This window comes from Harpia harpyja, chromosome 5 (genome assembly GCF_026419915.1).
Source record: "Harpia harpyja isolate bHarHar1 chromosome 5, bHarHar1 primary haplotype, whole genome shotgun sequence".
In the NCBI taxonomy this organism is placed as follows: Eukaryota; Metazoa; Chordata; class Aves; order Accipitriformes; family Accipitridae; genus Harpia; species Harpia harpyja.
This window is the reverse complement of record NC_068944.1, coordinates 272342-288816: the sequence shown is the minus strand read 5'-3', so window position 1 is coordinate 288816 and position 16475 is coordinate 272342. Positions and strand designations below refer to the sequence as shown.

Below are 16475 nucleotides of genomic sequence, written 5' to 3'. Positions count from 1 at the left end.
TTTCTGCTTATGTAATATTTAACCTTATCCTAATATACCTGAGATTCTGAGATGCAACTCCAATAGAGGAAACACATCAAGGTCTAGCTAAACATTCAGTGTAGAACAACATCCTTATCGTTAAAATTGGACTTTCATATTAAAGTACAATGCAAACCTGTTCAAAATTAAAGCAGAGGGCATCACTTCTTTGCCAGTGGGAAGGCAGAAATTTTTTTAAGAGAAGGGCAATGGAGTGAAATTTAGAGAGACGTAATGTTCTCATCTTGTTCACAGTGTACCTTATTCAGTGCCATATACAAATATCATACCATACCATACCACTCCACAGATTTAGGTTTCAGTTACCCTAGAGCTGTTTAAAAAATATGGTAGAGAAGCCACAAAGCATCTGAGTCCAAGTATGTTTCAACAGACCTTGGACTTTTTTCTAGAAAAACATAAGTAACTATAAACATTGAATTCTACTAGAAATCTTACCTGAAATCATGGTGTGTTATAGAAGTTGGGCATGCACAAATAAAATAACCTTAATTTTGCCTCTCTAGTGACACAAGCTTAATCTGAACAAAACATCTCTATTTGTCATGAAATTTTCTTAGCACTTACATATTTTCCATTTGTTGAACATAGTAAAGAATACCATTCACATGTATAAATATGGTAAGAACAGCCTGATTCTCATGACAGCAATTTCGTAAATCAAATACTTCTGCAGGTCTAGTAAAGATTATGCTACCAATAATACAGGACACAGGCTGTAATACTTAAAACATGTAGAGGGATTTCAAATTTGACAGTTCATATATTCATGTGTTCAGTGTCCCTAAATGATCTGCAGCACAATTAACATTTAAAGCAGTGTCTGTTCTTTCCAGGATCATGATTGATCATGCAGTACTGTGCTGAATTTGTGAGAACATTTTGAAAGGAAGAGATTGGCAGAAAATAACGAGGAGTTGACTTTGCTGCACAAGGAGAAACTGAATGGTGAAGGACTGAGTTTTTAACCAAGCCCTCTTATCTGACACGGCAGAAAATGGAATACAAGGATTGACTGGCCAAGTAAAGAACATTTGGAGAAATGTGCTCTTACTCCAAGCTTGCTCAGGTGTGAAAATCCTGATTTCAAGCATGGATGGGTGAAGCTCTAATGCTTCAGATTTAGAATAGTCTGAATGAGAACACAGTGTTCCAAAAATCTCTGTTCCTGACCAGGCTAGTTCATGTTTGTGTTGCCTATGCTGGATCCCAGTCCTTCCTTCCATGACCTAGTGTGTTAAGCAAGGTGCAGAAAATTTATGTCCCTTCTCTGGGGCCAGGAATTTTTGCATACTTTTTGGGGGGTGGGGTTGTTGAATAATCCAGGTGACTTTTTTTTTTTAAATCTTTTATACTTTTGAATAATCCAGGTGACTCCAATTGTTCACTATTGCCTCTGAAACCAGTCTCCCAACCCAAAACACCTTCTCTGACAAGTGAGCTATCAACAAACAGCACCACAGTTCTTTAAAAACAGTAATTCTATCCCCTTCCCAGAAGCAGATGACCTAATGTCAAACTCCTGCCAAACACTCAACTAATACTATAGCAAGCCTCATCACAAGTGAACTATGAAAAAGCCTTTCAGTAAGGGACGTACACATATGCCTTATATATACACACAGATATATATACACGTATATAATGGAGCCATGTTTTAGTTTTTAAAGAGTCACCTGCTGCCGTGGTTTCAGCCCAGCCGGTAACAAAGCACCACGAAGCCGCTCGCTCGCTCACTCACTCTCCCCCTCCCCCCCCGCCCCCCCGGCCACGGCGGGATGAGGAGAAAATATAAAGAAACACTCGTGGGTCGAGATAAGGACTGGGAGGGATCACTCCCCAATTATGGTCATGGGCAAAAGACAGGCTCGACTTGGGGAAGGAACAAAATCGATTTAATTTACTACCAATCAAATCAAAACAAGGACAATGAGAAGTAAACCCAAGCCTGGGAACACCTTCCCCCCCGCCCTCCCTCCTTCCCGCCTCAACTCCGCTCCCGGTTCTCTCCACCTCCTCCCGCCGGCGGCGCAGGGGAACAGGGGACGGGAGTTGGGGTCAGCTCGCCACACCTTGTCTCTGCCGCTCCTTCCTCCTCAGGGGGAGGAGGACTCCTCCTCACTCGGCCCTGCTCCACTGTGGAGTCCCTCCCGCGGGAGACAGTCCTTCACGAACCTCTCCAAGGTGAGTCCTTCCCGCGGGCTGCAGTTCCTCACAAACTTCCCCGGCCTGGGTCCTTTCCGCGGGCCGGTCTTCAGTCACAGACTGCCTCAGCGCGGGCTTTACCACAGAGTCACGGCCATCTTGGGGGCATCTGCTCCCCTCCGTGGGCTGGGGGGGACAGCCTGCCGTCTCACCACAGGCTGCAGGGGCATCCCCTCCTCCGGCGCACCTCCTCCCCCTCCTCCTTCACTGACCTCGGTATCCGCAGAGGACTTCCTCTCACATTCCACTCCCCTCACTCACTGCAGGTTCCCCTTCTGAAATCTGTTCTCCCAGAGGCGCTACCGCCGTCGCTGACGGTCTTGGCCTGGGCCAGAGGCGGGTGGGACTTGGAGCCGGGGAAGCTTCTAGAAGCTTCTCACAGGAGCCACCCTGCGGCCCCCTCCCCCACTACACCTCCCCCCCCCCCGCGCCACAGAAACCCATAACACCTTTGAAAAAGATATTTGAAGATAATTTGTGGAATCCATGCTTAAATGGAATCCAGCAATCTCCATTACACAGCCAATGAAAACTCAGTGACGGGACTAACAGTGACTTGAGAAAGTTAATTCTATTTCACTGCCTTTGCTTATTGGCCTGAACAGAAATCAGCTTCTCCAACTTGAAGAAGGTAAGGAAAAATTCCTATTTCATTTAACTATGTTGGCCTAAATCCAACCTGCCAAAATCAGGTCTCAGTGGCATTCCTGCCTTTACATTTGATTAAAAGGGTAAAATTTAGGGAAAAATAATAACTTCTGTGGTATTTTCAAAAGAAGGGAAGATTTTCAGATTTGTTAATGAACTGCATGCAGACAATACTATTTGTAAAGCTAACAATGGTAGAAATTACTTTGTGTGAGAAAAATAAACGTTCAGGACGGAGATTTCACCCATTTCTGATCTAGGTTATTCTGTGTATGTGAATTAATAGTATTTTCTACTGTCTATCTTGCCAGAAATGAAAGGTACTAGTTACGAGTATCTCTCATATTACCCACCAACAGACAAATAATTATGCCTTTAAAGTAGCTGATTACTATCTTCAGGCTTCTCCAATATTCTGAAAGATTTTGCCAGTAGCAATTTAAAGCACTGAAACTCCTGCTATGAACTGCTGTGTAGAAGACTCTCTCTGTCTAGGTTGACTAGCCAGCTTCCTTTTATTTGTAAAATAGCGTACGTACCTAAAGCTAGCATATGTTTTACCTTACAATTCAACTTTGGAGAACGAAGAACGTAATCCCTGCCTTAAAGAATTTTATCTGACAGTATTAAAGTAGGAATGGCGTCCAAATGCTTGTTAACATGACAGCCAAGAGCTGTTGCTCTGCACAATTCAAATCTTATTCGTGTGTCTTGTGACTGTATCTCCTTTTGCTTATTTATGACAAGCAAGTTAAAAATGTATACCTGAACACATGCTGCCCCACATGATACATACCATATCACAGCAGAAGTTAGCAAGCCAGTAAGTTTTGTAATCCAGGCCTGTGATGTGCTGCAAGCGTTTTGCGCCAGATACTCTTTCACTATGGCACCTCCAATGGATGCGGTAAGGATAGAGAAACCCAGCATGATACACAGTGCTACCCCACACTGACAAACATTCTCCATTCTAGGGTACAAAGCAAAATGACATAATGAAAACATAATGGGGAAAAAAACCTCACCAAACCCAACCATTTTCAAAGCCAACTTCTTACCAAAACAACACTAGACGTTAGGACCTTAATCCTGTTTGCAAACACCATGTTTGTACCCTGTCAACATCTAATTAGAGAACAGGAGCATGATGTAAGTTACGAAACTATACACGAGTTACAGAACAGTGTGTGTTTAAAGTCTGAATAGTAAAGTGAAGCTTTTGCAAATATTTCATCCCTACATAAGATTAAAATTTAAAAACTTGACAATCATGTGAAGCAGTTGACCTGTTTGAAGAAGTCATGACCTGTTCACACTGTAAAGTGCAGTCAGCATAAATTCAGTATTTTTCTCTACAAAATAATGCAACTATATCTGATATAAACAGTAGACTTGACATATAAACACCAGACCAGAGAAAATGCTTCACTCTGTGGAATTGAATTGCATCCATCAAGTCACAACATCTATTGCATGCAACATATATGCTCATTGAATTAATAGTTTCAATTGTCTGCTCATTGCAACTGTTGTATATTTGAAGAGTTTGCTCACATTTTGTCCTCATCCAGCAAGGGTCCTCCATATGCTTGGCTGTAGAGTGTGATCCCTGTGAAAAGAAAAATAAATTATGAAATGGTAAGTGCTACATCAGGACTTCAAGTTCTCCAGTACACTGTTGACCTGTTATTACACAAGATGAATGAAAAGGCTAAATACTTAATAAGCAACAGAAAAGAGGTCAGCCACCAAGCTGCCAAACCAAATACTGTCTCCTGTTGAGTGATTTCCAGAGTCTGGATCCACCAAAATCTAGTGAAAAAACATAAGTAATAGCTGCTTTTCTGCATTCTGAATTGCAGAAATGGGTTCAACGGTGTTGTATATTGCTGCAGGATCTACATCACAGAAGAGATCGAATACAAAACCTAAAGTAGAATTTGTTCATATACCTAATCTTCTGGAGTAGGGCAAGTTGTTACTGAAATTTATTTACTTGGTATTTTATCATTGCTAAAAACATTTTTCAATGGCTGATGTTTTGCAGAGAAAAACTGTTCAGCTAAATTCACAAAAAAAAGGCACACCTCAGATAGAAACTGTAGAGCTTTAAATTAAAAAGATACCCAGTTTGGGAGACCAAGAAAAATCCTGAGTAGGCAATGCATTCTTAGGCTTATTTTGGTTCTTGGTACAACCAGCCGGTAACAATCTAGCAAACTGAAATTCAGAATTGGAAGGTAGTTTATCAACAAAACCTGTGGCTTTTTGCTTTTTTTCTTTTCAAGGAAAAGAATAAAAATGGGATGGGGGGGGAGTGCAAAACTTTGCCAGTGCAAAAGTTGCTGTCTGACTGGTCTAGATGCTGTTCCTGACTTACTTCTGCATGTGTACCCGACAGGTGTGCCAGCTGTAACGTAATACCAGTGAGATCAAACCAGCACTATCTATCTGATTAGAGTATCTAAATAAATCCATGCTGGTCCCAATTTAAAAAAACAAACAAACAAACAAACAAAACCCAACATCCTAACAGTAGTTATAATCTTCCCAGTATCTTTGGCAAAGAAATAAATTTTTGGTAGCCTTAGATGGACTCTGCAGGATGCCACTTGATTGAACACACTTCATCATATTTTGTTAGGGTCCAGCTGTGTAAAGATAAAAATTGTCTTTGTTCCAGTGCAGTCTGACAGAGTATATCTATACATTTATTTTTGCCCCTTTAATTTTTCATTCTTCATCTTCAAGCAAAACTATAGTGTTTGTATAGAATGAGACATTACTATTTACTAAAAATTACGAATTATATTTCATGGAGAATTTCAAAGGCAGCGCCCTCATTAATGATATATATTTTACTCTCTCCCCCACTAACCAGACATAGTTAAGAAGGTTCCTACTAAATGCCATTTCACAGTTTCCTTTGAAAAGAAGTTTAACGTTACAATTTGCAAAGCAATCAGGAAACTATACAGTCACTTTCCACCAAAACTCAGCTGAAAATGGGTCTCTTGATCCCTTCAGCTCTTTTGAAGAACTGAATCTGAAATAAATGAGGATGCTATGTGAATGCTTACAATGAGCCCTAGCATGAAAGGTTTTTTAAAAAATCAATGACTTCAATAGAAGCCTTGAGATGGAACAGCTGCATTGCACAAGGCCTTTCTATAATGATACATTTCTGTTCTTTGAGTAACCACATAAGAAATTTTTTTGACCGCTGTACGTTATAGACATCATTATAGATGACTACCACTCCTTTTTTCTTCATATAGCCTTATCCTAAGAAGTAGGTAATAGTCCTTCCCCTGTATTCCAGCATGATAAACACATTCTCAACTGTATACAATTAGGTGTGAAAAATAACAGTTTTACTTGATCAGAATTTCTGTCTTAGGCTTAAGCAAAAAATGTTGCCTTTTAGTTTTTTATTCCTCTTACTTCATTATTCCATTTTTTATTTGCTCACAATTACATTATCTAAAGGTAGGAATGCAGCATTTCAGAAAGATTTAAAAATATAACAAACATTGTTCACATAATCTTGGAAGACCAGCCAGAGCTGAAGAGTTTTGACGAAGACCCAGTACATCTTACCTTCTCCGTTGAATTAGTCTTTCTCACTTTTTTTTTTAATTAACATGTTCATTTTCATTATCTGTCACTGAATTTATAACTCACTAGAAAACAAAATGTATTTGGCTTCCTTTCCAGTGAGACAGATGAGTTAAGATTTTTTCCACAATAGAAACACAGACTTACATGATTATGAAGCTAGAGGTGGCTATCTACATGGTAAAGAAGATGAGCTATTTTCATACAGGAAGTATTCCTGAACTGCTATTCCAAAATAGACATCTGATCCATTAACTGTGATAAACTGACATAAATCAATCTGGCTAACTTCTGTTGCTTTATTAAATGCACCTCCAGCTGGCACACCCATTTTCTTCAACAACCATACGACTCTTTACATGAAAATTACAAGATGCAAGGTGTAACTCGCCAAGCATCCTCACAGAGAAGCTTCCTGATAATCCCATATGGGAGGAAAAAAGAGAAGTCTCTCCACTTGCAAAGAAAGGATTTGAAGATCAGATTACACAGTAATAAAAAGGAAGTATTTTTGATCACAAAATAACTATCATTCCGTGCTCCTGCACGCTCAGGACGATGCAGAGTCAGTAACTTGGACTGACACAAGAAAAACAATCATCACTGTTTTTCTGTTTTTTAAACAGACACAAATCCCTTGGGATATAAATCAGTGCAAGGTAGCATATGTCCTCTGTATTCTTGGGTACAACTTCTTCCTTCAAACTCTCATAAAAAATCCTAAGTCTATATTCCCTGTATCTGTTTGACTGAAGAAAAGACATTAGACAAAAGCATTTAGCCTCCTTCTCAGCTCCTTATCACTAAAACCTATCACAAACTGGGACCAGTACTACTGATCTCCTGTGAAAGTTACTAGGTCTGTCCCTGTAAGCAAAGCAGGTAGAACTAGGCACACCATCTGTAATGACTCTTCCCTCCTCCAGAGAACTTTGGAGAACTCCAGTGGGGTTCATGCTCAAGAAATACCCACAGGATATAACCAGTAAGTGAAAGGGTTCCTCAGTATTTATATGAGCATTTAAATAAGCTGTTGACCTCTTTCAAGGTTGTTTCAATATCATAGTAGTTGCTACTCTGTTTACATCCATGGTAATGTTCTACCCTATTGAAATAAGTCTCTTGCAGTAAAGCAAGATTTATTTTTTGTGAAGGAAGGAAAGGCTGTGTCCTCACACTCTCTTTTCAAGGGTCAAATTATTTTTATGTCACTTAAAAGTAATACAGAAGCACTGGTTCTGTTGGTAGAAAAAGTTATCCTGGGAAAAAAACTACGGCACTAATGTAAGTCAGAATTACAAAGCTGCATTTCTGCAACATCCTAACAAGCTTCCTTGCAGCAATTTCCAATAAGATTCTAGCACTGACTTTGCATATAAACAGAGGTTGCATGAGGAAAAAAAATCAGAAAGAATAGATTTCAGTGTTGAAACACAGTATGTAGCCTTCTGACTTCTGATTTACAGGACTGCGTATAACCATTTTAATAAAAAAAGCATATAAATAGTTCTTCTCTGTCAGAGCAGTATCCTTAAATCAGAGATAGAAGTCAAAGTGTCCCTTATAGCATTGGAAAACTGTTGAGTTTTTTAAAAAATAAAGTGTACATATGTGTTTGTCTGTACACACATATACACACATATACACACACACATATATGTGCATGTATACACATGTGCATACATATATGTGTACACACACATATACATACAGATAGACAGGTAGATAACTTGACTTCTCTTTTTAGGATTTCTGACAGGTCCCTCTGCATTATGTCTCAAGAGCATGATCAACCCATCTTTATTGCACCTCTCCAACAGATATAGTCATAAGTAAACTGCTTTCTAGTTCATAAACTCTGCTTCTGCAGAGACATAGCCAACATATTCTGCCAGAAGATTATATAATGAGCCCATATTTGTATAGATGACAGTCCAAGACTTCAAATATTTATTAAGCAGTGTTTTGCTCATTGTGTTTCTATGCCATGGAACAACAAAAATAAAAAATTTCCACAATCCTTGGGACAACTATAATTTTCAACTGTAATCTGGATGCTAAGTCCCCAGGTTTTTTGTTGGGGTTTTTTGTTGTTGTTGTTGATTTTGTTTTGGGGGTTTTTGTGGGGTTTTTCTGGTGGTTTTTTTGTTTGTCTTTTTTTGGTTTGGGGTGGAAGGGACCTTAAAGATCATCTAGTTCCAACCCCCCTGCCATGGGCAGGGACACCTTCCACCAGACCAGGTTGCTCAAAGCCCCATCCAACCTGGCCTTGAACACTGCCAGGGATGGGGCAGCCACAACCTCTCTGGGCAACCTGTGCCAGTGCCTCACCACCCTCACAGTGAAGAACTTCTTCCTGACATCCAATCTAAATCTACCTTCTTTCAGTTTAAAGCCATTACCCCTTGTCCTGTCACTACATGCCCTTGTAAAAAGTCCCTCTCCAGCTTTCCTGTAGGCCCCTTTAGGTACTGGAAGGCTGCTGTAAGGTCTCCCTGGAGCCTTCTCTTCTCCAGGCTGAAGAACCCCAACTCTCTCAGCCCAGCCTGTCGTCACAGGATAGGTGCTCCAGCCCTCTGATCATCTTCATGGCCCTCTTCTGGACTTGCAACAGGTCCACGTCCTTCTTATGTTGGGGGCCCCAGAGCTGAATGCAGTACTCAGTGACAGCACTCCATGACAGATATAAAAGTAAGGTGACTTAAATGTTTAAGTTCCAGAATGGGATATCTAATGCTACAGAAAACAAGCTAGCATCAGTACTATTCATTAAGTGCAGGGAAACTTCATTAAAAATTGACCTCTATTAAAAATTCTCATTAAAATACCTGATTTAATTTAATTCAAACTTTCTGCAGAAATACATTAGTTTTGATTTGTTCTCATAATTCATTTAGAAAAATAAAACCCCAGCCATCTTGAAAGCAAGCAATTACTCTTTTTTCATTGACATTCTGGAAACTTTTCTTAATGAATTTCTATTTTCAGTGACTCAGGATTCCTTCCCCCTTTTCACTGATTTTCATTTTCTTTCTTCCTTCTTCATTGTAAACACACTGAAAATTATTTCAATACCATTACAGACAACCATCCTACTTTTCAAAAACTCTTAAAAATTGGTCATAAGCTATTTTTAAATTTCTCTAAACCAAACTAATTCCTCTTTAACAACCTTAAGAGTGAAAGGAACTGGAATGAACAGAAGTTAGCCTGAACTATCAAGCCCAGATTTCAAACTAGATTCAATATCCTAAAAGTTCACCTGTGTTAACAGCTGATTCTTTGGCTGCAGTCATTTTTTAAAAACTCAGTTTGTAAAATTTTTATTTTAACTAGTTCTTATACAGTTCAGTGATACCTTAATCAGAGAATTCAGATGTCAAATATACTATTCTCTCTTTTGTTATGTACAAATAGTAAGATACACCAGCCTCTCCTTTTCCTTGAGTGACAGGATGCTATGGAACATCATGTTGCAGCGTGAATTTACAGGATACTCTGAGTTTACCCTGGATATTTATGTAAGGAGATAAAGTGACAAGTCATAAATTCACACTCTATTGTGCATTAATCATCCCATTTAAGCAAGCCCTAGCAGTGGTTTCACAGGGAGTAACATCCCAAGTGTAGCAAACCAATTTACAATTATTCCACATGAATGTCCTCTGTAAGAAACTCATATGGCATAGTGAGCTGTAAATTCAAATTTTACCTTAATGTGTAATACATTCTTCACACAAACAAACCTTCTGTTTAATTAAAAGTTCCACTTTCAAACCCTCCCAAACAATGTGTGACTGTGCAATCCTACTTTATACTATGAAAAGTTTTTATACTTAAAATTATATGAGTCTCTTTAAAAACTACTTTTCAAAAAGATGTGTAAAAAGACTTAAAGAAGGACTATTACCGTACTGTCTTCAATCCATATTAGGAGGCAAATTCAGCCACAGAATTAAGTTACTGAGTTCATTTAAGTAGGACGGCAGCAAATGGAAACCTTTTTGATTGTACTACACCTGGAAGAGAGAATGGAAATTGTGAATCAAAAATGAGTTGAATCTGAACACTGATCTTAAAGCTCCCATACCTTGAAGAATTGCATAAAGATATCTAATTCTCCTGTTATGACACCTCTTTATACAGGAAGGTGAACTAGGCAGAACAAAATCAGTTAATTTGTACAGGTCTTTCAACAGTATGCATCAGTTTGTTTTCTACTGTTGGAGCTGTACACCTATGTTAATTATTAAATTGAGATTCTCTGATTAAATGGAACACTGTGTCCCTTCCTTTACACACATTTGTTCAAACAAATAGAGGAAAAACAATGCAAAAATAACATTTCCCAATTTAATTGAAAACACAAAAAGATGAGTAAAACCAGTGTTACAAGTGGAGAACATTACTGAAATTCCAAAAAGACTTATCTAAATAATACCTGTAAGTGATACACAGCATAAAATGTCTAGGAACAGAATATCCTAGAAAGTGGGGAAAGAAAGAATCAAGGAGGCACTATTTAAAAGGTGAGTATGAAACTTCCATGAAGGACAAAGCTGTGTTTTCACCTTCACCAAGCAATTATCTGTGGTTTGTTAACCATGGAGGAAATTAATACGGGCAAACTTTAAGGCAGACAAGGCAAGCCAGTCTTTCTGAGGAGCACAGGGAAGCAATTCTGCTGTAACATATACTTTATCCTCAAATCATGCAGAATCACCCCAACTTTATAAATATACTCAAAATTCACACTTCCAGGTACTAGAATCATTGCTGAGAGTCTGATATGTCCCCAAACCAAATATACTAAGGTTTAAGTTTTGCTTTGCCTTTGGAAATTAATTCTGTTTCTGTGCCTCATTACTGTTAATCATAGTGCCTTTGAACCCACATTATCCATACTGAAAACTCGGTCAAATTATTATATATGTGCGTTTTCGAGTTTCAGTGACAGGCTTAAAATCATCTGTGATTACTATCCATTCCTCACTCCACAGCAACCTTTCATGTCCCCTTTTTGTTTATACAGTTGGAAAACTCTTAACCTTTCCCTATTTGCTATCAGCTGTTTGCTAATCTGCATTTTGTACATCTCGGGTTGATGCTAGGCAATTCTCACTTTATGTATGGATTCTGAATCATACTGCAAAGTGCACAGCTTTTAATATAGGTCTTTCTTGCCTTAACACGCTTATTCTAGGATTTCACTTTTCTTAGATCCTTTCTAAAATTACCATCTATACAGTTACATCTTGGAAACTTCCCTAAAGATTCTTTTCTCATCATTCTGATGCTGTTCTCATCTAGTACTCTTCCATAGATATGTGCCTCTTCTTGATACTGGTGTAAACTTCCAGATATTTTTTATTTATTTACTTGCAGATAATTCTGGGTTTTTCTTTCTTGTAGTATCCAGTTACAATCCTTACTTGGACACTAGTTCCAGACTTTAACTGTTTTTTTCCTGCCGCATTCTTCTCTACATTTCCCAGTGCAGGTTGTCTAATCTTCAGTTCTGTTTCCCTCTCTTAATGATTATTTTCTTCTCATTTATTTTCCTGACTACCTACTTGTTTGGATCTCCACATTGTACTCTGTTGTGAGGTAAGGTTTACAACACTCTAACTGTCCATTCAATTTCCTCCCATCTATCCTATATGATGCTTTCAAACGCTATTCTGAGCTCCACTGTCATTTCTCCTATGCCTCTCACCCTTGAATCTTCTTTGCCATAAGCTCTGTTAGTCATTATTTTTAAAATGAGCAGCTTTGGTCTACCACTGCTCTTGCTTGCATTAGCTTTCGTATTTTCTACTCTTCTTTATGGGGTCTTCACAACTGCTTGAAATCTCAACAGCATCTTATGTCCCCACGTTTAAAGAAAAGAAAAAAGAACAAATCCCAAACTCTTTCCCGCTTTGCAAACTCATGCAACTCCTCTGTTCTGCTCCAGTTCAATTCCCACAAACTACTACACAAACTAGATCTCCCATTCTTCAATCAGCAAAAGAGAGTTCTTTCAAGAAATTAAGTGAAATAGAACCTAAGTGTCCTGAGGAAAACTGCAGATCTTTGCACTGCTGGGTCTCCTGTGCAAATAGCAACCAGAGTGAAGAAACATGAACAAGTGATCAAGGGTAGCCAGTCTTTTTCACACCCACACACATTTCTTATTTCATCTTTTTTTAAAAAAGATTTGTGCTGAATAGAAAGTTGCAGATACATAATGAAACTCCACTGCAATTGTGTTCATTGTATTGGAAAAAAAAAAAAGACAATTAAGAAAACAAGAAAGCAAAATTCTGATGACATCCTCAGAAGGTCTGAAGTGTTCACAGAACACCTTAGAAATCCAATAATGTGACCAATATTCAAATGAAAATACAAAATCCACAACAGAACATTGTGTATAACAATACATTTCAATATCCCACACATTAATTAGAATTCTTCTTTCAAGCTACATTATGTAACTGAATGAAACCACCAGGAAATAACCAAATTGAAGCTGGATATTTAATTGTTTATAATCTGGCAAAAGAGGCATTTGAGGTTGTTCATCAGAAGATACATTTAAGCTCTTTTTTCTAAAGTCTTGTGGCTTATTCTAAATTGATTGCCAAGGTAAAATATAAAAAAGGAAAAATATTAGTTCCAGCTGAAATCTCTCTCATATTTATTGTGTGCCACACAGGTAATTATTTACAGAGGGCAGGTAAGAGATCAGCAATGGAAAAAATATATAGATTATTTTTATTTTCATTATTTTCTCTTCTATTCATGGTTGATAAAATTCCTTCCCAAGGAAGAACATGGCCCCTCACCACACTAGGTATCAGCTCTGTAAAGATGTGTTTTCCATTATTCCATACCATTTTTACCTGCCGTTAATATTCCAGAATAATGCTAGACTGACATTTTGACTAACCTATGGACTATCAAGAAAAAAGGATGAGGAGGGGCAGAGAAATCCCTAAGCATTTCTGGACCAGATTCATGATGGGGAGGCAGAGAGAAGGGGATTAGACTGGAGAGATGTAACTTCTTCTGGACAGTTATACTATTACTGTAAAGCCTCAAATCCCAACCTTTGAGATTGGAAAAACGCACACTTCAGAATGCCACATAAACAGTACAAATTGCCTTTCAGGACTATTTAAAATTACCATATGTTCTTGCTAGATTTAATTATGTTATAAACAACAGCAATTATGAAATCGTTATGGAAAAATTTTTGCCCACATTATCAAAGGAAACCAAAGAATATAGAGTCATGAAAACACAAAAAATTTGAGGAGGTGGTGTGCTTTTGCCACATAGCAGTGATCGTCAATGAATGTCAATAATCAATGGTTTTAATCAGCCACATTTGTCACATGGTATTCTCTCTTGTGCATGCGCACATACACGTTCTCAGCGTGCATGCGTATACCATGTATGTCATATATACAACATGGTATGATTAAGTAAAGTAAAATAGGTATTGAATAGGTATTTTTAATTTGAACTGGAAAAAACATTGGTTTTTTGAGTGGAGAAAAATAACATAAAGATTCAGAAATTTTCTAAAATGAAATGAATCATATAGTAAGTCTCTTCAAATGCAAATTTCTCATTTTCTTTCATACAAGGCTATGTAAATGGTACATTCACTGTCTCATGAACAAGCCTGAAAGGTCAAAGTAAAAGTCTCATCATTAATTACTGAAAGGTTAATGCAATAATTTGACATTGCATCAGCTGAAAGCCACTTCCAGGAGGTGTTTTAGATAACACACTGCCCTTTATAAATCTACTCCACTATTTTCTTTGGGTCTGAAATACGAAGCTTACTCACTAACAGTGTAACTATAATTTATGCCTGTGCTGATGGCAGGTGGAGCTCTATGCCAAAGACATTTAAAAAAAGGGACCCTGATAACAACCACAGTGCAGGCATGTCAAAATAAGAGTCTAAAATTATTGAAGATACATAGGACAAAAGCAGCAATTAAAAAACACATCTTACTGCAATCCTCTAGGACTTCAAGTTCCTAATGAAGGATTGATGGAACTGGAGTTCAAAGCTGTAAGAAGCATACGCATATACATTTTCTTTCTCTGAGATGCTGAAATAACTCACTGTGTGGCAAGAAGAGCCAGGGTATGCCTGGAGGCAATTATACAACTGTTGGAGGAAGCTCTGAGAAGTAACCATGGAGGGGGTTCCATGTTACCTTAGCCTGACTCTGCGCCTTGATAACAACCAACAGCTAAAGTCAGCTACCCCCTATATTCTCAGTGATGTAGGTCTGTGCTTTGGATCAGGAAGGACTGTGGGTTTTTTATAAACAAAGGGTAAACAAAAGTTAGATATTTTAAGGTTCCCTTGCTTTGTTGGAAAACGTCACTAAATATTCTTCCTCAAGGAACCCTGAAAGATTATACAAAATAAGTCCTTTCATATTCTTCACTTAGGGAGCAGAGGTATTGAAACTTGGACACATCTGAAAACCAGTATACATATATCCTGGTTTCGGCTGGTTTAGAGTTAATTGTCTTCCTCATAGCTGTTACAGTGCTGTGTTTTGAGTTCGGTATGAGAAGAATGTTGATAACACTGATGTTTTCAGTTGTTGCCAAGTAATGCTTAGTCTAAAGTCAAGGATTTTTTTAGCTTCTCATGCCCAGCCAGCAAGAAGGCTGGAGGGGCACAAGGAGTTGGGAGAGGACACAGCCAGGACAGCTGACCCAAACTGGTGAATGGGGTATTCCGTACCATGTGACATCACGTCTAGTATATAGACATGTCTGTATATATGCGCGGTGCTTAGTTGCTGGCTGAGGTTAAACCAACAACATAAAATAAGTAAAGCACTCTTAAAAATCAGTGGCACTACATTTAGCCATATTTTTTAATTTTTACGTAGATTTTACAGCACTGCTTTTCAACTGGATTTGCCTTTCTCAGCTTTGATAACTTTTCAATAAATTATGTATGGTTTTATGTTTATAAGGCATGTCAAATAATTGTCACCTGCATATTAGAACCACCTGTGATTTCTCTTGCAACCCTGTCAGTCAGTTTTGTTTTGAAAACATCAAAACTTGTATATAAATTTAGAAAGGTTTACAACAATGAAAAAGGCAAGACTGCTATTAACTTGTTGTGCCTGAGAAGAAACACAAAAAAAGCACCAGATGAGCATAAGATGAAAACAAAATTCTAATTAATGCAATATGCTTCTAAAAATTTCATTGATTGACTGCAGAGAATAATAAAGGAAAATGTTTTGTAATGATTCAGTGGGATATTCTCACAACCAAATAAAAGGAGACAGGTAGTATGATCGGATATCTCAGAAGCCTTATAAAGTACATTATGTGTATCAACTGAAAATTTTTAATGCTTATTTGACATCACAACCCTACAAAAATTAAAATTCACTCTCAGAGATAATGATTTTCCATAGCCCACAGATACAGGTTCTGCCTCCACTGCCAAGTGACTTCTATCATTTGAGTTTTCATGGTTAATTGGGCCTCTCCCTGTGTGAGTTCCCATTCCCATTTTATTTAAGCTTCTCATATTTCAAGTATACACCTCACTACTATTAGAGGCAAATTTATTCCCAGCACAGTAAAAAATTAGTTTCTTCCTTCCACTTTTCCCAAAACTGCATTGCTATATCTCAGATGCAACTCTTACTCTAAATATTTCTGTCTTTATGAAGGAGAGAACTTATTTGACAGAATGGTCCCATCCAGGGAAATATATTTATCACGTCAGACACAGTTTCACATTCTTGTTTATTACCCAACCTCAGAGCAAGTCAGCAGGAAAACTCACTAGTCAAGAAGGTCAGAAATTCATTATCTTTTTCAAAATCCTTTCTTTCCTCGAAGGCTATTTTATTTTCAAATACACAATCCAAATAAACATCAAACACTAACAATTAAATCTCATTCACATGCAGATT

At 38.0% G+C, this 16475-nt stretch overlaps 1 protein-coding gene across 1 annotated transcript in view; it reads right to left on the bottom strand.

The window, feature by feature from the left end:
* Positions 1 to 16475, bottom strand: part of ABCA13 (ATP binding cassette subfamily A member 13) — a 176935-nt gene that overhangs the window by 54807 nt on the left and 105653 nt on the right. The window contains 5 exon segments of the mRNA XM_052788185.1: positions 3673 to 3777; positions 3780 to 3865; positions 4450 to 4504; positions 10424 to 10532; positions 14895 to 15002. Of these exon segments, the coding sequence (XP_052644145.1) occupies positions 3673 to 3777; positions 3780 to 3865; positions 4450 to 4504; positions 10424 to 10532; positions 14895 to 15002 (463 nt within the window).